The sequence below is a fragment of the Mustela nivalis genome, assembly GCF_964662115.1.
Source record: "Mustela nivalis genome assembly, chromosome: 13".
Taxonomy (NCBI): domain Eukaryota; kingdom Metazoa; phylum Chordata; class Mammalia; order Carnivora; family Mustelidae; genus Mustela; species Mustela nivalis.
Genome location: NC_139032.1, coordinates 13,978,097 through 14,000,368, shown reverse-complemented (window position 1 = coordinate 14,000,368; position 22,272 = coordinate 13,978,097). Strand labels below are relative to the sequence as shown.

Here is a 22,272-nt window from a genome sequence, read left to right as displayed (position 1 = left end):
ATAGAAAAGGAATAGTTTTTTCAACAAATGGTACGGGCACATTTGGATAAATTCATATGTCATTGTTGGTAGTGTTTCCTTTTTTAAAAAAAGATCATTATCTGCAAGCACGTACCATTTTTTAATCAAAACATTTTTGTGTCTTTTTTTCTCTTTTCTTTCTCAGTCTTACAAAGGATTCCATCTTCTTATTTTGTTCAAAAGTCAAATCTTTAGCTTTGTTGACTTTCTCTATTTTGTCTCTTTTTTTCCCATTTAATTCATGCCTATCTTTGCCCTCACTACATCTTCTTTCTACTTCTTTTAGGCATATACTGCTGTGGATTTCTTAGCTACTTAAAGTGAACAATTCGTTCCATTTGAAAAGTTTTCTTTGACCGAATTTTTAGGAACAAAAATTTCCTTTGAAGTATCTTTTTTCTTTTTTCTTTTCTTTTCTTTTTCTTTTTATTGGGCTTCCCAGATTTTAATACATGGTAATGTTATTATTGTACATTTCTGAGCAGACTATTGTTTTCATTCCCAAGGTAAGTCATCAAATGGAAATCCAATTTAGCTTTATCTCCTGCATGCAAGGATTTTTTAATATTAGAAAAAACCATAAATGTACCTGACAACATACAGAGTTAAAAAGGTGCACCTGGGTGGTTCAGTGGGTTAAGCCTCTGCCTTCGGCTCAGGTCATGATCTCAAGGTCCTGGAATTGAGCCCCACATCAGGCTCCCTGCTCGGCGGGGAGGCTGCTTCCCCCTCTCTCTCTGCCTGTCTCTCTGCCTACTTGTGATCTCTCTCTCTGTCAAATAATAAATAAAACTTAAAAAAAAAAAAGAAGAAAAAGATATATACAAAAAGCTAAGATGATATGAAAGGAAATAATTGTACAGCATTCAACACCTTCATAATAAAACAAAAGCTCTGAGTCAAGTAGGAATCAGAAGAACATTCTTTAATAATGAGTTTCTAAATATAAAAAAATGAAACCCATTGTAAAAATCAATCTAAATGATAAAACACTAGCCCATGCTGCAGAATTTGGAGCCTCAGGATCCTTTTCGATTGAAGGTGGAAGTATTGATTGATAGACCCACTTGGGCATTGTATCCCAAAGTTTAACATTCATATTCCTGAAGAACTAGCAAATCTGATTTCAGATATACAGTCAACAGAAATATACACAAGAATGCTTATAGAAACACTATTCACAATTGCAGATCCACCAAAACCCATTATCAAAAAACTGGATGAGTAAACTCTGATCAGAAAGGTGTAAAAGAGTCGAAATGAAGGAACCACGGTGGTGTGCAGTAATGTGGATGACTCCTACCAACGTAGCATTTCAGAAGAAAATAAGTTCGTTTTTATAAAGTTAGGAATAACTTAAATTCATATACACACCACGTACATGTCATTCTTGGAGTACAGAGAGACACAAGAGAAGTCATCAAGAGAATAATGAAGATGGGTTTTATAATTCTCTCATCTGGGTGGGAAAGAGGAGACAAAGCAGTCAGATAAAGGACCACAAGTACCCATGTAAGTTATTTTCCAAGTATTTAATTTTACATATTTGCTTGCTAATGCTTATTGTCATTATATATAACTATTTATATGCCCCCACCATACACACACACACAAAGATGCATCTGAAGTTCTAAAGGAATCATTTCAGGGTCACGGCAAAAAACAGTAGACACACCTGGCTGGAATTTTGAAGATGTTCTAAGAAAGGAACTCTTTAGGGAAGCGTGGGCAGCCCACAAGGGGTACTGCAGACCCCAGAGCTGACTCATGTGAGAAGCCGTTACCACTCCTGCAAGCCTGAAGTTGCAAGAGGGAGAAACGGTGTTATTGGAGCCTGGGGAGCTGTAGAAGCCAAAGCTCCACAGGAGGGACACTCAGCAGAGTCTGCGGTCCTAGGAGGAAGGACTCAGCCAGGCCAGAGTGTCATCAGGCATAAAATAAACAAGGCAGGAAGGGCTTTTCTCTCTTCCTGTACTTTATTCTTCTGTACCACCCCACACCCCCCCCCTTTCCTTTTAGTTGAACTAAATCAGAAGCAGTAGAGCTAGGTCTTGAGTCAAAGAGATGAAATGGATCTAGGATGGGAAACAATATCCAGTAAATCAACATGCACACAAACATTTAAATCAAATGTACCGACGACTGCGTGGATTTGGGGAGGGATGTAAACAAATTTAAAGTGTCCCGAGAATTTGTCTGCACCAAGAAAAAAACTAAAGTCACCAATTATTAATTCTACTTTGGAAGTAACAAAGTAAAACCTTTTATTTCTTAAGTAACCATTAAAATAACAGTAAAGACAATATATAATTCCCAACTTGAAAATAAAGAATTAATTTTTAAATTAATTAAAATGAATGTACACTAAATGTAAACTTAAAATTCAGGAGCACCTGGGTGGTCTCAGTTGGTTAAGTGGTTGAGCATCTGCCTTTGGCTCAGGTCACGATCCCAGAGTCCTAGGATTGAGCCCTACATAGGGGCTCCCTGCTCAGTGGGGAGCCTGCTTCTCCCTCTCCTCCTAGCTGTGCTCTCTGTCTCTGTCTCTGTCTCTCTCTCTCTTGAATACATAAATTTAAATCTTTAAAAAGAAATTTAAAGCAATGGAGTTAAAGTTTAGTTTAATTTTAATGCTAACATCTTAAGTTAATAATTTAAAATCAGTTTTAAAAAGAAGTCAAGAGAGAAGAACATAGAGTAGATAAGACCGAAGTATTTAGTAAGATGGTTGAATTTTTGTTTGTTTTTGGTAAGATGGGAGAATTTTTAAACATAAATTCATCAGTATATTATGTTACATGTGAATAAAGGAAATGATCCAATTAAAAGAAAACATTTGTAAGATTGCAAAAGTACATAAAACCCAACTATGGGCCGTTTAAAGAGCCACATGCAACAGGGGCACCTGGGTGGCTCAGTCAGTTAAGTGTCTGCTTTTGGCTCAGGTCATGGTCCCAGGGTCCTAGGGTTGAGCCCGTGTAGGGCTCCCTGCTTAGCAGGGAGGCTGCTTCTCCCTCTGCCCCCACCACTTGTGCTCGCTCTCTCCACTCAAATAAATAAAATATTAAAAAAAAATTTTTTTTTTAATTAGAAAAAAAAAGACACAAGAAACAAATGAAAAGAAATTAGAGAACTATATGCAACACAGATACAGAAGCTGGGGGAAGTGTATTATGCAAACCCCAACCAAAGGAAAAGCTCTTGTAGGGATAATTTATCAAAGGAAATTCCAAGGCAAAAAGTATAGAGAGGAACAGGGAGAGCCTATCATGATAAGAAAAAAAAGAAAAGTTCAATTCCCTAGGAAGACAAAGTCATGCTATGTTTATAAGCACATAAAAATATAGCTGTACTAATATAAGCTGTCTTGATTCGGGGGTTGTTTATTGCCAGCCAATAGAGAAACTAAGAAACTCAAAATAAATCATGAGTCAGGGAAGACATCACAATGAAAATGTGGAAGTATCTTTAATTGACCAAAAATGAAAATGCTATATCCAATCTTCTAGATGTTGCTAAAGACATGCAGAGAGGGAAATTTAGAGCTTTAAATGGAAGAAGGCTGAAAACCAAATGATCTAAGTATCCAGAAGTTAGAACCTTGAGAAAAGAGAATGGAAGAAACAGTGAGGTTATGAGCAGAAATTAAACAAATAAACATTGAATAGGGCAATAACTATATAATTGTGATTCCTTTGGGATGGTGGAAAAAAAAATTTATAACAGACATACAGCGTGTAGAACAGGAATAGAGAAATTTTGTGTGAGCTGGTGATTAAAGTTACGCATGCTTATAGGAGTGTTATGAGTGTGTTAAGAAGTCTAGGTTAACCAACAAAAATACAAGAAAACAAGAAAAAAAGGCAAATTTTTGTTATTGTTGCTGTTGTACACTGTATGAGTCCACGTGAAACAAATACACAAGCTCTTGAGTTTGGAAGCCCAGTTAAATGACGATGTGACATGTAGCTCAGGTACCCAGCAGGCATCTGAAATGTACAACCAAGGCCTGGAAAATGAGTTTGGAATGTGGTTCTAGATCTGGGTACATACATGCAACTTTAAAATACAGGAACAGATCCAAGCATCCAGATGCACTTGTCCCAGTGAAAGGATTATTGAAAAAAATTAACAGTTTTCACACACATTGTCATCTGTCGCATTTTATTTTTGCAATAGAATAAATATCCACTTATACAGCAACTGAAAGTGAAAGATTTTTAGGAGGTTGAGCACCTGAGAAGGCTCTACTCCACGGTACAAATGGGAGGCTTTCCTTTATTTGAATGTGAATATTTCAATATAAGCAATAAACCAGGATAAGGTGTAGAGTCGTGATCAATGACAGCAGCTGCCTTTTCGGCAGTCCTGCTTTCACTGATCTGTGTCTTTGGTTGCCAAGGTTGTTCTAACAAATTAACAAGTGTCCGCAAACTCGGTGGTCTAAAAGCAACACATATTTTTTTCCCCACAACTGCAAAGTTCAGAGGTCTGAAATCTGTTTCACTGGCCAATATCAAAGGGCCTGTTCCTCCCAGAGGCTCTATGGGAAGAGGCTCCTTGCATCTTCCAGCTTCTGGAGGTGTGTTGCTTGTGTTCTTGGCTTCTGGTCCCTTCCTCCGTCAAAGCTGTCAGCTTCAGTGATCACATTGCCTTCTCCTTGTGTGGTCAAGTCTCCCTTGCTCTCTGCTTCAAGGGACATTTGTGATGGCATTTAGTGCCTGCCCCGATAATCCAGGATAATTTCTCATCTCAGGATCCTTAATCACATCTGCAAACTTTCCTTTACCATATGAGGTCAAATTCACAGATTCCAAGGATAACTTTGAGAGCCTCTATTCAAAGGGAAAATTATATAAAACCACAACCAAAGGAATCATGTGATCCTGCATAATTTCAGGATGTCAGGAATGACACTGGAATTGAAATTCAGTTATTTAGCTTTCCAAATGCTGAGGTCAAGGTCAAAGGTGTATTGCAGATTTCGGCCAAATCCAAAGGGTGAAGTATAATTTCTTAGTACCCCTACACAGTACACAGCTTTAACAACCTACTCTTTTTAAAAAAATAAATTACAATATATTTCAAAAGTTTACCAGGTCCTTCCTCAATTATTTGTTTATTATCTGTGTATTTTGCTAAGCACAAACTACCTAACCATTTGGTATTTTTCTATTTTATAAATAATATATTAAAGACACTTGTTCATAACTTACATATATTTTTGGTTGTTTCCTTAAAATGAATTTCTAGAAGTAGAACAACTAAAACAAGGGTTTGAACACTTTTTTAAAAAGATTTTATTTATTTATTTGACAGAGAGAGCTCACAAGTAGGCAGAGCAGCAGGCAGAGGGGGTGGGGAAGCAGGCACCCTGCTGAGCAAAGAACCCAATTCGGGGCTTGATCCCAGGACATTGAGACCATGACCTGAGCTGAAGACAGAGGCTTAACCCTCTGAGCCACCCAGGTGCCCCATGGGTTCAAACTTTATTTAAAATTTTGATATAATGCATAAGTGCTATTGAGCTCTGACCAAAACTGTAGGAAAAGGGCCATTTCTCTGGACTTTTAACAAGTACTGTGACTAGTGTGAAAAAAATGCCCTTCTTCTCATAGAAACGCCAACCTATTGCTATACATTTCACAATTCTTAATTATGTTTATTGGGGCTATATTTGGGTGAGAGCACTCTCTGAGAAAATTTTTTTACCTACGATTACAATTTAACTCACCGGTTAGATTCACTTGCACTTCTGGATTTCCTTTAAAATTATGCTGTCTGTATGATTTGCTTGCATCAAGTTCAAAAATCAGGGTTAAAAAAGAATGTAAGGCATTCGAAGTTAGGATATGGGTGATATCCCAGTTTAGGGTGAGGAAAAAGAGGATAAGGGTGGAAAGGAGGAACAGCGTGGTCTTTGGGGGTTGCCGATACTGTCCTATTCTGACCCGAGTGGTGGTGATCTTCTTTTGTTCCTTTTATGATTATTTATTGAGATGTACGCTTCCTATTTTTTGTAGTTTTTTTCTGTATGGCATATTTGACTTGAAAATATTTTTCAAAAATGTTTAAAAAGTAAAAAAGCAAGAACACGACCCTCACCACTCCTGTGTTCACTCTGTTTAGGACACAGCCTCCCCTGCTTACCGTTCACAGAATCTCTGCTCCGAAATCTGATCACTCACGTGAATCTAGTCTTTCAACTACAGGATTGGATTAAATGTTATGTAAATTGCACATTTATCAGGAGGAAAAGAAGGGTTGTGTCTAAGAAAACTATGCATAAATTTGAGTGCTAGGCAAACACCCAACCTTCCCAGTGGTTAAACACATTACTCTATGATCTGTGCACAAGACAACCGTAAAACGATACAGGAAATGTCCTAAAACTCTCAAAGTCACCTACATTCAGATTGCCTCAAAAGTGCCATTAGTGTCCTGAATTTCTCTCTCCACTTTGAGGAAACAAGCCCACTGTGAATGCTGTGTAAGGCTAGTCCAAACTGTGGGAGCTGACCCAGTGCTAAGAAACGTCTTCAGCCCTGTAAAGTTTAGCAAAGACCTATTTCAATTAAAATCATGATCTTATGGAGGCCTTTGACTACTGATTGTTTTAGTGCCTTTACTAACTGATATCAGAGAAGAGGGGCATCTGCCCTACTGTTAGTAACACAAAATGAAGAGGAAACAACGATAGGGTACGTGAAGAGCAAGAGAAATCAGGAGTGAGGAGATAATGCTAATTGGAGAAGAATGGCAGATGAGCAGAAGTCAGCCCATAACACGTAGGACAAGGTACTCACAGGCTGCCTCCCACCTCCATTGTTAACGCCAGCATGCCAACCAAGGACAGATGCTGTCCCCCAGGCAAGACCAGCTTTTCCCAAATTGTTAAAGCCCAACTGCGCCCAAGAACAATGCGGTGTCTGCTGAAATTGCGGTGATCAAAGGCAAAGGGATCTTTCCATCACTGGCTTAACCAACCGGCAGACTCACCCAGCCATGTTTGAGGCAACACTGAAGAGATGGGGAAGGGACATCGCTGAGCAAGAGAAATTGAGCTTCAGCAAAGTGATCCTGGATTTTGAGGTCAGGCAATGTAAAAAGAAGCTCTTTTTATTTCACCATATAATTACGCTTGTTTTAACAAATTTGAGTGGCTTCTATTTCAATAGAAATAGAAATGGATGGGGTTGGCTCCATTATCTTTTCAGCGACTGAGCCTTGCGTGGAGCTCCGGAGAGAGATTCCTGTTGAAAGGAGAGAGTGGTTTCAGCAACGGTCGAAGTCATGGTTTGTGTGTTCCTTGGCATCATGACAGCTTTCCAGAAAGGGCTGGAAGAAGTTAGATGCAAGAGAAGAATCAATTATGCTTCTCTTTCTCTCCCACTGCCCTGCCCCCATGTGTGTGCATGTGTAATTTAGCTTGCCCGTAAGGAGGATTGGAAGATCAAACATCTTTTGTCTATCACTCCCAAATTGAAGTCCATACATACAAAAATACAATAAAAATACCCAGCCCTGGGCTCAGTCTTGATGTGGATCTCTTTTGGCCCTGTGCTTTCAGCAAAGTCATGTGGGGTGTGCGAGGGACAGAGTGGTCAGGTAAAGCCTTCCATCCATGCCACGGTTTCTGGGAACACACTATTCCACAAGACAAGCTTTAGGGAGACAGGGACAGGATGACCACCGACTTCAAAAATAGAGACCTCAGTCCCTGTGGTTTCTGGGCAGAAACAAAACAAAACTAAACTAAACCTGCCCTTCAAGGAAGATTAACATGGGAGAATTCCTGATTCTAATCACTGTGTTTTACCCTTAAAAACTACTCGGTAAATATTTGTTGAAATTAAATGGTAACCTGTTTCCCAAGCCGTTTCTTTTACCTACCTTCGGTCATGTCTGATGTAAAGGGAAACATTCTTAGGTAATTCATTATTCAGTGCAACGGAGTCCAGGATGAGAGCATGCGGGTAGTGAGGCGACACTCCAAGAGCGTCAGGAGGCTTTGCGCTTTCACTGTCGGGCCATGAAATGGACCAGTGTTTGGATCCACGGACAACTGCGAAGCTGGAAGAGGGAGACAGCAGCATAACCCAGCTGTCTGGGCACAGCCAGAGCTCCACTCTGCAAGTTACATAACAGCTGTTGTGTAATTGTGCATTTAACTCAAAACACATTTCTAAAAGGCAAAACAATTCGGTTTTCCCAAAAGAAAGGAATGGAGAGCAAGAGAATGAAGGAGGGATGGAGAAAGAGGGCAGAGTGTTGCAAGAACACAGACGTTTCTACCTGGCCTTCAAGCAGAAGGTGCAGGGGAGGCATGGTCCTTGGAGACGGGTGGCTTAGGAATTGGGGGCTGGCCCATGAGCCAGAGCTGGGCTGCCTCCTGTTTTTGTAAATTAAATGTTATTGGAAAGCACCTATACCCTTTAATGTATCCATTGTCTATCGTTTCGTTCATGTAGAGTCGAATAAGTTACAACAGAAACCATCTGGCCTAGAAAATATTTTCTCTTTTACAAAGTTTGCTGACCCTACTCTTAGATGAATGAAAGGGCTAATAACCGTAAGTGTCTGTGAGAGCAACTAGTCACTTAGGGAACCTGCCTGGGAAATGAAATTCTGGTTTTGCACTTGTTAGATCTGTGATCTTAAGCAAGCTACTTGCCGTCTCTTTATCTGTAGAACGGGGAACCAAGTAAAAATGGAAAACTGACCAAAAAAACTGTGTCTGATTTGGAACAACTATTCACTGAACCTTCATTTCGCTATCTAAATCCCATATTGGGGGGAGCTGGCAATTTTCCCTGGGGGAAAAAATAATTGTGGTTCTTAACTCTCAGTAATCAGAATTAAGAGTATCCACAGTTTTCCATCATGTTCCTATTGTAACTTTTGGTTCAGCTTCAATACAATAAAGTTTTGTGTTTAACATGGGAGGAGTACAGTTAAACATTCTTTTTTTAACAATCCCAGCTTGAAACACTCATTTTTAAGAAATTGAATTCCTTAGGGTCTGGTTTAAATCTTTTTGCACCATTGCCTGTATCAGTCATTGATAAATATAGTCAGCTTCCCAAAACTTAGGTTGGTTTCATTTTAGATGGTTTTAAGAGACGATATTGCCGTCTTGCTGTTGTGGTGACTGTGTGTGAAAGTGGACTCCAAGATCTGTAAAAATCCTGCTGACTTTTCTATTCCCCCATGTAACATAATGATCATGTAGAGCCTGTGAAATCACAGTGGGTCTGCTTACCCACTGATAATACACTCCACTGGTCAGAGCTTGTGAAGCTGACTTGGGTCTGTCCAGAAGGACTCTCTTCCCACCCCGCTTTTCTGGGACTGGGCTAAATTCACTGACAGCATTGTCCTGAAGACACCTGGCCAGGGACCTCTCCTCACCAGCGTCTGCTGAGAACAAGTGCCCTTCGAGACTCTTTTTCAGTCCTCAGATTCTCCGAGTCCAAGTCTGTCAGAGCAAGGAAAGTTTCCCAGTGGCATAAAAAGCCTGAAAAGCCAAAAAATCACAACTGGCCTTAGTGGCCAGAGCAGCTGCCCTGCATATCCTTATCGCAGGTTTCGGCTTTGTAAATTAATTCGTCTGCAAATAGTGCCCTGTCTCCAGCTGCAGTTTAAACGCTGGAGAGCTGGTTTCTTAAGGATTTAAGTTTAAAGTCAAGGGCTTCCTGCCCTAGGTGTTACAAATAAGTAGTGTCGTTTTCTTTTCGCTCTGAGTTGGCTCATCCAATCATAGTCCGGTATGCAAATAGACCTTAGCCCGTGCAGATAAAAAGGAACAAATAAAGCCAAGTGCTCTATCAGAACCAAATCGCTGAGCCTGTCACCTGTGTTCCAGGAGCTGAACCAGAAATGTCGTCCTCAGGCATGCCAGACTTACCTGTCCCACTCACCAATTTGACATATAAATATACGAAGGTTAGTACAATTTATATTTGCTGCTTTGCCTCTCAGGTTTATGAAAACGACATGTGCTGAAAGCATAAAAGGTCAATGTGAGTAAACTTGGGCAACGAGCCCTTTGCAAATACAAAAATAAAAGGCTTGCAGAATGCAGGTTTGGGTTTAGTGTCTTGATCAAATAATGATTTCTAAATTGTAGCAGGCAATGTTTCATAAGTTTATTTCTTAAGATATGTCTAAGTGAAAGGAATTCTCTTCTCTGTGAAGGGTTCTTGCCCCAGGGTTCAGTGGACTTTTCTATGCAGTTCTATTAACTTCAGCATTGCTCAGCATATATGATAAGAGAGGCAAGTACTTACTAGAGAAGCTTATTAGAAAGAGCCAAACAAATAGGAAGTGATTTTCTTTTTTTTTTTTTTTTAAGAAAAGGAGAAACCCCATGCTGAAGTAACATGACTTTTCTATATGTTTAGTGAGTGTCAAAATCGAAGGACTTACCTCTGATAATTTGATGAAAGCTCCTGTTTCAAAAACTCCAAATGGACCTGCATTGTTTAGCCTATTTGGGGCAAAGAAAGCATTCTTACTTCTCTCTTCAGCAAGTTTGTTGCCATTGGAGCAGATGCATATTTGTTAACTGATAAATATTTAGAGAAACAAGAGCAGGAGCCAGATCGAGACTTAAAAAATCCACAAGCTAGGGAGAACGAGGAAATGGATCCTATTTGAGCCGTTCGAAAGTATCCCTGAACTTTTGTTTCACATTGTTATATGCCTGCTTTCCTGTCAGAGTCTAGAACTCCCAGGAAAAGAGATAAAACAAGCCAAACAAACCAATCTGAACAAAATCACTTAAAATTGGTTCTATGGTACACTGCAGAAAGCAAGGTAAGAAAGGAACCCTTCCATCTCAGGAAGAGCCATTTTGCCTTCTGAATTAGCCAATGAAAAATCAAGAGCAGTATAATTTCATGATAAAGTGAAAGCCCCGCTAGTATTTATTTACTCCCTTACTTGTAACCATGGATGGTTTTGAAATCCTAAGGTCAGTTGTATTTTCATTTTCATAAGCACAACAAATGAGGAAGTTGCTCAGCTGACTGGTTCTTTTCCTTAGGAAAGTGTCTGCAGAGATCAGATTGTGCCTTTAACATGGTTGGTCAGCAGCAGTAAAGTGTAGTAAGGTATTATCTTTATGAGGTTTTATTAAAAAGGAAAACATTTTTTATTCCTTTAATTTTATTCCAAATGAGAACATGGAAAATGTGATGAGTCCATACCCTCCAACAATTTGCCCTTGGTAAAGGTTTGCCTGAAAAGATGACAAGACTCCAGTCTTCCCAACTTTCTTACTCCAAATTGGTCATTCACAAGAAATTTCAATCTAAAGCAGGTACATTTAAGAATGCATTTCATAAACGTCAAAATCATTGGCAAAGACTGAAAGTTATCTCATACTATTACTACAGAGTCTTTTCTTTTTTTCTGTGATACTACTTGGAAAGATATTGTGGTAATCTGAATGTCACATTTTTAAAAATTTGGCTTTGCTGAAGTTTGCAGTCTTCTACGTGTATCTTGAGGAAGCTCTAAAGTGAAGTGTTCTCTCTACTAAATTATGCTTCATTGGGTAGCTATAAATTGAGCATGTAAGAAACAGTAACGAACAAATGAGATGGTCCTTAAAATCTAGCATACAAACACAGACCTAGTGATCCTTTAACACAGAGAGATGGTTTCAAGATTGGAATCCGCTGTTCACTTCAAAGCCATTAGACAAGAACACCCTCTAAGGAAAATGATGGACCTAAGTGTTGAAAAGAAGGCACAATTCAAAAAGCAGCCATTTGCTTTTGCATTTAGGAACTTTCAGGGTAGAAACACCCAATGCAAGTGAGTGAATCTCTATAAATCTGTTCTGCTCAGATAGCATTTTATTGTCTGATTTATTGGTTACAGCATTTTCACACTTGGGAGGACACCAGTTATGTATGTAATTAAATCTAAATGGGTGAGCTTTTTCAAATGTCTTTGCATTTGCTTTTTACTATGCCCCACTGAAGAATTGTATTGGATTTGCACTTGCAAGAGGGGTTGGAAAAATGACAGTTATTCACTAAGTTTCCTGGTTGCAAACCAAGTAAGCAAGGATTTTATAGTGTCTGTGGAATTCTCTTCTATGGCCGGCCCCTAAACTCTGTATTATTTTTCTCTTACTATGTTAATGTCCTTCGTTATTACCACTAGAAATATATTGGTCGTTGGGGCAAGGAGGTGGGAAGAAACAAGCAGGGTTGATAACAGAAAATTACTCTAGCTATGGTAGAACTACACGCTCTCAAATGGGAGACTGCTTTTCACCCGAACAAAAGAAGTCATTGTTACATATCTTTTATGACTTATTCTCTAGTACAGTCTGATTATGTTTTTATTGTTGTTGGGTGGATAAAACAGAGATTAAGGTTAAGAAATAGTTTCTAAAATGATACAAATGTTTTTAGGATTTAAAACCTCAATAACATCATTATAAATCCACATAAACTTGGATCCCATTTCTAGGGTTGTTTTTCCCCCTTCCCAGCTCTGAATGAATCCCGCATCTGCTAGCTCATCCATTTTACTGAGCCTTTAAATGAAGAGCTTCTTCAAAACCTATGTGATCACAGGGCAAACTACATTACCTTTCTCTGCCTTGGTTTCCTTATGTTTAAAATGCGAATAATAAAGATCCTAATTCCCTAAGGTGGATGAAAGCGTTAAATGAGTTTTGATGCATATAAACCATTTGAAATCGTGCCTGGCCCATGGGAAGTGATTGATTAACATTGGCTGCCCTGGTCCTATTTATTTTCCTGAATTCTTTCCAATTTTCCAGAAACCTCTTTTAATCCTCTTTCCGAGACCTGTCTCCTCATGAGTGTTCCTCTCATCTCGTTCTTTTCTTCTAGTTTTCCTGCCAGTCTTTCTTGCACAGCCATGCCCCACCTGACGAGGATTTCATTGGTGTGAAGTTCTGAGAGTTTATCCAGGATTTCAGGGATCAAAAATTTTATCTTAAAGGATTTGGTAACTTTGTTTTCCATTCTCCCTTTACAACAGTTTTTTGTTTTGCTTTGTTTTTTACCTTAATAAAAAAAAGAAAAACAGAAAATTCAAGAAGACAAGCTTTCTCAGACAGGATTAAAACCCCCAACATATTTTATTTAACTCCTAAACTGAACTCATTAAACAATAAGATGTACCTACTAGAAAAGATTTTCATATGCTAATGACATTTTATAAACTGACAGATTCGGGCCCATACACTCAGGAAACAATTATAGCTAAAATTCATTGTGTTTCCTCTTTAGCAATGACTGCTTATTTGCAATGACTCTATTTACTTCTCATGATAACCCTATGGGGAGTTTCCTCCTCCTGTTTTATAGATGAGGAGACTGAGGAACAGAGTGGTTAAGTAACTTGCCTTAAATCATACAGCTAGAAAGTGACAAAACTAGACTTCAAACGGGGGCAGTCTGAACTCTCACACCAAGTGGCTTGTCTAAGATCAGTGTTCTCACACCAAGTGGCTTGTCTAAGATCAGTGTTGTTACCTGGGGACGTGGACTTCCTGGAATCTTATTCTGGCCTTCTTGATTCCGACTCTCATTTGTCCATTCCTGATTCCTGGAGGGGACATGACCATGAGGCTTGCCAGCTGCCACTCAGCTGTTCCCAGGCCACCAGGAGGAAGTTGGTGGCCAACTTAGAAAAAGAGGAGAACAATAAGGAAGGCTGGAAGCAAACAGACATTCTGGTTTGACTGAAAAGGTGGGGTTTGGGCTGGGAGAGGCAGTGGTGTAGAGGATTTGGAAATAGGTGTGCCATTTCTATGGGAACTGTGTTTTTCTCAATTCCTGCAGAGTATCTTTTGGTTGGAGTAAGAGATTCCTTTCCTAGATTTCTGATAAGGTTGTTAAATACATTGCTGTTAAAGATATCTTTTTGATAGGGAAAAATGATGAATCCTGGTATACTATGCACTAGACACCCTTATCGCTGTTTTAGATTCTTACAGCAAACAAATTCAGGCCACATACATTTCCCACTACCCCATTCTCTTCACTCCCATCTCCTGTTTTTCCTTCCATATAGTTAACAAGTCACTGAATAACCACGCTGTGCTTGGTCATATGGTAGAAGAAGGCTAATAGGGTTTAGGGAGCTTGTGTCCCTGGAAGGTGAAGAAAATAAGTAAGTACGCGCATACTTGAATCATAAATTATGATAAATGCTAAAGAGAGGACAACTGAAAGCTGAGAAATGAGGGGGAAGAGCTTTCTTTCCATGAGCTTTTAGGGAAGGGTTCTTTAAGAAAGGGACATTGAAAGGGAGCCTGAAGGATACAGAGCACAAAGTGACCCTCGAGAGCTGAGAAGGGGCAGGGAGACAAATATCCAAGGTAAAGGCACATGCCATGCAAAAACGTTTGCAGGCGAGAGAGCCTGCTGTGTTCACAGAATTATCCAAAGGGCTGCCACGAGTGTCGTAAAGTTGCCGCGGCTGTCGTAAAGTGAGAGAGGCGAAGAACAGACCAGCCGAGGCTGGAGATAGAGGCGGTGGCAAGTCTGGCCACCGCCTGGGTTTTGTAGGAGGGAAACCACACCAAGGGGTGCTTCAAACAAGGCAGGACTTAACGCCCAAAACCAAGCTGATGGTGCCGAGGCACTGCTTTCACTCGGGAAACAATATTAACTCTCTTCTGACTGAAGCAGTATTTTGTTTGCTTTTGGTTTGGAAGCAGATGAACAAAGAGCCGGATGGCTGGGAGGTACAGTGGCTTAACAAGACAAGCCAGGCTTCGCGTTCCAGCCCTTCTACTTCTTTAATGCTATGACCTTGGCCAAGCTTCTAATTTTGAGTTTCAATTCCCCTGTCTGTAGATTGGGAATAATAATAACTACCTGGGAAAGTGGCCTGAGAATTCAGTGAAGTAATTTGTGGAAAACGCCCAGTGCTTATTAGGCCCTTGGTGCGGGCTCTCTTTAACCCTCTACTGCCCAAGATGACTCCTACAGTTCTCAAATTATTCCACTCCCAATGTACTGGAATAAATACTTGCAACACTTGCCGTAGTTTAAAACTGCTTTCATCTACTGATCTCATCTGAGGCTCATAATGAGCCACTGGAATAGAGTTAGAACATGTTAGTTGTGTCCCATTTTAAAGCTGAGGAACCTGAGTTCAGAGATGCTAGGTGATTTGCTCCAGGTCCCACAGCCTTAGGAGGCGCATACTAAACATGGTGGTAGTAGTCGAATCCTACCGGATTGTAACAAGTGATTTCATACCTGTTGCTTCCTTTTTATCATTCATCCCTTACTCTGATTGAGAGAGTCGAAATTTGGATGATGAGGAAAGAGGTATGATCGGGGCACTAGATCCCCAGACAGATGATCCAACAGAGAGAAGATACTCTAGAGAAGCACTTTCCGAATCTGAATATGCATGTGAATCAGGAAGGTTTCTGGTTGAAATGCAAATTCTGATTCTCTTGGTCTGAGGTGAAGTACCAGATTCTGCATGTCTAACAGACTTCCAGATTCTGCTGATGCCACTCCAAGGGTGGTCTGTTGACCAGCAGCACAGGTCAGTAGTTTAGGGCCAACCTCACATTTTCACCGGCAATCACCACCATCTAGTTGCTTAGGGGCCAGACTTCCTCCTTTTCTCAGAAGCCCATTCCCACCCAGCCAGGTCAGATTCACTTACCTTCCCCTTCGGAGAGTGCCCGAGTCCAACAGGAACCAGACGGTGGCCGCAAACAGTTGGTGGGACCAACCACTGAATTTTTTCCTGAGAGGTAACCCTTCACTACAAATGCAATGTTTTAGCTCATCTCCAAGGACTGGTGTCTTGGCAAATTCTTTTGTTCTCTGGCACCTGCCTGCCTCAGGGAACCTAATCAATAGCAATCCTAAAGTAAATAACCAATGCTCTGGAGATCCTATTAGCTCAATTTCGTCAGGAGTCTCACTACTCCAAGCATTCACTTGATTTCTCTACACTGGACTTCACCTACTGAATTCGTCATTAGCCGCCTGCCAAAATGAGAGGGCTGGGTGGGAAAACTCTTAGGGTTTATGGGAAACGGCTCCTTTGAAGAGGAACTGAACCAAAAGTTAAGGTAATGCTTCTGAAAGGCCATGTGTAATCCGTAGAATGATGTAGTACACATCTACATAGAGGAGTACAGACATTGATAAATGGTGATACACTGGTCTCAGAGTAGCAATTACCTGGCTTGGGGTGGCAGTGGTGGTGGTGGTTTGGGTTTTCATGACACGAGTATTACTGTGGCCAAACACCTTATACATTTACTAGATTTAAGTAGCAGCATAGAGCCATGTTCAAAAGAACGGGAGCAATAGTTGCTTTGTAATTAAAACCACTACTCATAGACAAATCAGAGAAGTGGATATTTGTGTGAACCCAGATTCCAGAACACTGTTATGTTTTGAGTGTGTGTGTGTATCCAAACCTCACACAACTGTTTGCAAGGGATGTAGTGTTTTTCATATTTGAGTTTCTGATTACATATCATCATATCCGTACCTCCTGACTTTGTTGTAATGTTGAAATTATTCATGGAAATTTGCTTCCTAGGAACCTGGACAAATATCACAGATTGCAAAACTTTGCCTCATCAACTACCCACTCCTCACCCAGGGCCCATTGTGACTATTTCCACTGTTTTCCTGTTACCTAATAAGAAATTAAAATAATACAAACAACAAATAACTGAATTATGCTATTTGCCACTAAATATGCAGAACTTTCTGGGGCATCTACATCTTACCTCTTTGATACAGGGTATGCATGACCTAAGAGATCCTTGACAAGTATTTTTGTCATCGGTGGGATACAGTGAAGATGTGGCTCAAAAAAGACATGCTTCAGCATCTTTATTCTCCCTAGTTGAAAGAGCTGAGGGTTTTCTGAATAAATAAGAAAAAAAGAGTATACATTCATGTTACTGAAGTCAGACTATAATATAAAACAGAAATGAAAGGGAAATTTTATTTCTCCCACTTTCGTTTTGGTCACTCTCATTTTGTTTTCATTCCTTTGGGTCAAGTTAAATATTTTCCTCCCATCTGTTATTTCCTCCTTAATTTCCTTTTAGATTTTTTTTTTTTTTTTTTAACATTCGGTCTCAACATTTTGCTTTACTGCCTCAGGGTCTGGGATGAACGGAGTTGCCAGAGATCTAGGGAGTTGCCAGAGATCTAGCTTTGATTCTTCTAAACATTTAACACCTGTCCCTGACTTCGCTCAGCCTCTCATTCTTCATCCCACATCTTGTTCTCTAAGCCCCTCCCCCAAAGTCTTTGGTACTCTTAAGTGCTTGATGCTGAGAAAAGTTTTATGTGTGTACAGTACACATCCCTTCTTGTCCGTCCCGTCACTCCACAGCCTGTGCCCCAGGATCTCAGGTCTGAAAATTCACACAGGAGACATAATATGGGGAATTCTGTCACGTTCCTCCCGCTTGGCATATCTTAAAACAAATCCTCTGTGCACTGAAAATGGGATCTGTCGAAAAATCTCTCTGCCACCAAGAAAGCACTAGTTTCCCTTAGATGAGCTAGAGCCCCTGGCCCTATTGCAGCCCCAAAGAGATGATGTGAATTTAGGGCACCCTGAGTATCTACTGGAGGGAGTCACGGGCTCTCTCTCTCTCCTTTAAACCAACAGGTTCCAAAATCTTATACGACCGAGCAAAGCTAATAGGTTTTATTTTGCCTATTAGTTAAATTCAGCTTGATCCAAGCCAGAAATATTTTGAGGAAAGGGCTTATTTATTTAGAATTGTAGCTTTATGCCAATCACATAAAGACATAATCATTTTTATTCTGGAAAGGTTCCCCCCCCCGAAATTATGACTTATTCTTGGACATTAAACTACAGTCAGGAAACTGCCTTTTTTTCCCTTTGAATCAAAGGTCATGATGTGTCCCTTAAAGCTGGCACATCTAAAATTTAAAGAGTAAAAAATCAATTTTTAAGTTTCCTCAATGCTCATTGATTGTCTCCCCTAATAAGAAGCACGTGACAGCTAAGAGCATGCATAGGAATCTATAATTCCCAATCAATATTATGAACTTTAAGCTGAGGTCCAGTGTATATATATTATTCAAAAGTATCCTGACCGTGAAACTCATAAGTAGAATGTAGTTCATATAGTAGTTAAATGGAACCCAAGATTTTTTTTTTTTTTTACTTCTTATGGGATGGTCCCTTTCCCCCTAAAGTTGCTAAAGACAAACAGCAAATGGAAAATGAGGTTGTTACCATGATAGATCATTTCAACAGGCCTCAAATAGGTTTCATAATGATTATACCAAACATCCATGAGTCTACACTTCTCCACATAACCATTTTAGATAACAGGAAGGATGATTGTTCACAAGTGTTTGGTCACACCGTTAGCTGAAAGGCCAATGTCGAATGTAAAGCCCACAAAATTAAAACAGAAAAAAAGATCATTAAGGTAGTTCTTACCAAAACACTCTGCCACAGCTAAAGGAAGAGCCACCTTGGTCATCTCACTACGCCATGTTCTGTTCTTCCGCTGAGAGGCTTCTGTTCCGGGGAGAACGCATACATTTGTAGACTGCGGCCTCTCCTGCCCTCTCACTGCGTCCACTCTCAAGCCTCATGAGGGAGCGCATGGAATGTGAAGATGGGCTCCCGGCTAATCTCCCGGGATTCTGGTCGCCCCACTTCACATCCATTTTGGGTACATTCACGTCAACATCCCCCAAACATCCATTCGTTCCTGTCATGCCCTTACCACATCCAGATGAGAGTCCGGCCATCCCACTCTGAGGGTTGAGATTCACCACGAACTGGCTTCCTTTCATCGTTGAAACTAATCTATGACTTGTTTCCATTAACTCTCTGCATGGGGCTCATCTCTTCTCTGTGTTTTGTGTATCCCAAGAGCATTCCCTTCCTTTGCTCGTTTTCTCTCTCCATCAATCCAATACCATCCTTCAAGGAGGCATTCTTCTGGCCCATTGCCTGCCCTTCTGTGGGTTCCACTCTGCAGTGTCCTGATGAAAAGCACTGCTTTGGTTTTTACTCTACATACAACCTTCAATTCTTTATGGGCCAATGATGTGAATACACTCTGTCCTTGGATTATGAGCCCCTTGAGGGCAGGGGCTCACTCTCTCATACTTCTCCACAGTATCCTCCGGATGTCTCAAGTATTTACTATTTGGCAGAACATAATAAGTAACTTAATAGCAAGATACAAAAGGCTGTGTCAGAAAAGAGGGGGGAAATAAAAGGTTAAATCCAATTGGACTGACTAGTGAAATCTTCACAAGGAGGTGACATTTGAAGCAAGACTTCAAGAATGAGTAGAAGAAAAGAGTGAAACTCCAGTCTGAGGAACAGAATGAATAAAGGTGTGGAGCAGAAGGACATGGTGTCGGAGACAGTCGAATAAGGCCAAAGTAGAAGCTGAACTGAGGAAATAAAATAAAATTTGGAAAAGGGCGATGGGGCCCTGTATGCTTAGGAGGAGTGTCCAAAATGTGCATTGGGTTGGCTTAGGAAGATTATGATAGTGGGGAGTGGGGGGGTGGGGAATTTCAACTAGGCAGAGGAAGAACAGGGAGTTTTTTGTGTTTGTATTTTTCTTTTGTTGGTTTGTGTGTATGTGTGTATATGATAGTATAGAAGAGCATGATAACCAAACAATGACTAGGGACTGTGTGTATCATTAACAGGAGAGAAAACGTGTGTCTGTGTGTGTCTCTCTGTGTGTGTGTGTGTGAGAGAGAGCAAGGGAGGGAGAGAATGTGCAAACTATAGAACTGTAGTCGAGTCAAGAGCAGCATAAAGCTGAGGCGACCATGAACTGTGTTTGGAACATGTTGATTCAGATATTTCGTAGCCAACCTTTGGGAAAAAAGTATGAAAAAGGAAGGGCTAGAGACGCGCAAGGGAAAACACTTGCCTCAAGCCTAATTATAGGATTCTGCAAAATGTGTTTGCGAGAGCTGGAATGCTGATTCACCCTAAGAGACGTTGAGCAAGTCAGTATTTTAATCTGAATTTATCTTTCTTCAAGTTGAACTCAGATGCCAACACGTTTTTCTTGAAGGACAGTGGGGATTGTACGGTTTCATCTGTGTCCCATTATCCTTTCCCACACCCCCACATACGTGTCCTTGGACACCTCGTCTCCTCGTCTCATCTCCGCGGCTCTGCACCCCCGCCCTCTTATTTACTCACACTCCCGTCTTCTCCCTGTCGATTCCCAGCTAGCGCTCTAGTTTCCTGAGCTCCTCTGAACACTGACCGGATGCTGTTTGGACGCACGAGTTACTGCTGTTTGGACGCACGAGTTACTGGATCAGTGTGAATAGGCAAATAAGAAAGCTTATCCTCCCCTTTGTTTGTTTTTTGTTTTGTTTTGTTTGTTTTTGTTTTTTTCCAGCAAATCACAAATATACTGTGTCCGTGTGCAGAACATTATAGATCTTACCCATGGGTAGCTACTGGATCGTAGGTTCTTTGAATCGGTTTTAAGTGATTTATTCAAGAATTCATGACGGAGCTGAAAACCACTCGAGGATGCTGGACACTGAGGATGAACCAGGAAGCCAAACAAACATTGTCCTTGACCTTACCTTACCAAGCTTACGGCCTAGGAGAGAGGGCACACATTTTAAAAATGACTTTTTAAAAAAGTGACAAGTTTGGTGATGGAAGTTTAGCAGAGCAGGGAAATATTTTGGAGAACAGGCTGTCTGTCTAAGTAATATTGTAAATGACAGAATATGGAATTAATTCTACTTAAGCATTTAGGGATACAGGGTAATACACATTTCATGAATGTGACTGGATAGTTAGCTCCGGATATTTATGGACACTATTCAATAGAATAACTGAGTCAGTATAAACTCACAGGTTAATTTTAAAACTTGTTATTTCAAATATGTATAATAAAAGAAATTAAACTAAAAATGTATAATCTTGCTAGCCGCCACTGGGGAACTTTTAATAGCCGACTGTTGTTTAGTATAGCAACAAATTTAAACCTTGGTGGGGGAGAGGGGCCGTGTTTCACTACTTTGTCCCTCAGTGGCCTATTAATAGTTTAACTTTAAGTACCAAGTAAGGGGAGGTGTCTGAATTAAGATAAATGTAAAAAAATGCAGGGCAGCTGTCCCCTTCACTTATCAACTACCTGTGATTCTTAATTACATCAAATAATTCACAGTGTAACAAGAAATCCGACAGAAAATGGTAATACATAAAGTTCAGTAGCATACCTACGATAATATTTATCGTTCAAAAATAAGTAAGAAAAAGGAGAGTAAACAAGAAGTAATGAAATAACAGGAGGGGGAAGAAATTCTAGCTTTTACCAAAAATGAAATTTTCTTTACTACAAAAGCAGTACTTCTTAATTAGACATTGTATATTTTACTGCACTAAAAGTTGAATGAATGACAGATATCTCAAAGCCCTAGTAGGCTGCATAGTGAAGGAGCAGTTAAGGGCAGCAAAGTTGAAATTTGGGACTTTTTAAACGATATACTAACACATTTAAGTATTTCCGTTCGTTTATACACAGAACGAAATTCCATGTTTCTAGACCCCTCTGTCTCTTTGATGCATGTCTCTTAGATATCATTAAGAAATCCAGTACCTGATTTAATCTGAGGACAAATAAATGATTAGATAACTCTTTAAAAGAATAAAACCCTTATGCCTGGAAACAGCCAGTAAAAACATGTCATTAGCCAATTTTTTTTTTTCTAAGCAAATTTCTTTTAAAACCGTCCTCCACGCTACCTTTAAAATAGTAAAATAAAGGATCAGGAAACAGTCACTTATGAAACCAAATCACCAGCAGCCCAACAGGAGGACGCTCAGAATCTAAAGGGAAAAGTTAAGATTAATGAAGATTAAAGCCACCAAAGCCTTTGGTCTTGCCTCAAACTCGGATAAAAGTACTTTTTCTAGATGGTTTTCTCCAGTTTGTATGTTCCAGGGTTGAAATAACCTCGTATCTCAGTGTAATTTCAAAGTATTACCTTATTTTAATACGTGTGTATGAGCTCACACACGCATGTGTGTATGCTGTATAAAATGTCTCAAACAGCCAAAAATTCCTTGCAGGGTCAGGGAGAGGTGTGTGAAGGTTTTAAATTGGCCTCACGTAGGCATTTTATAATACTCTAAGTTTATAAAAGAATTCATCAAATTTGTTGCCTATTTAAATGTTTGTTCACCTCCTTTCTCTCCCTCTCT

The 22,272-nt window shown here is 40.0% G+C and overlaps 1 protein-coding gene and 1 long non-coding RNA gene across 5 annotated transcripts in view; one reads left to right on the top strand and one right to left on the bottom strand.

The window, feature by feature from the left end:
* Positions 1 to 7,122: 7,122 nt before the first annotated feature.
* LOC309846936 lies at positions 7,123 to 16,675 on the bottom strand. 4 transcript variants are annotated; one of them, XR_014302197.1, is made up of 4 exons: positions 13,548 to 16,675; positions 10,450 to 10,510; positions 7,915 to 8,094; positions 7,123 to 7,359 (listed from the first exon to the last, which is right to left on the bottom strand). It is a non-coding gene; the product is annotated as an uncharacterized lncRNA (long non-coding RNA). The 4 variants fall into 4 exon arrangements; XR_014302198.1 differs by having other exon boundaries at positions 7,123 to 7,274; XR_014302199.1 differs by lacking the exon at positions 7,915 to 8,094.
* Positions 9,805 to 22,272, top strand: part of ALDH1A1 (aldehyde dehydrogenase 1 family member A1) — a 52,654-nt gene continuing 40,186 nt past the window's right edge. Inside the window, exon 1 of the mRNA XM_082696596.1 lies at positions 9,805 to 9,966. Within this exon, the coding sequence (XP_082552722.1) occupies positions 9,901 to 9,966 (66 nt within the window). The 5' untranslated portion in view covers positions 9,805 to 9,900. The remainder of the gene's footprint in view (positions 9,967 to 22,272) is intronic.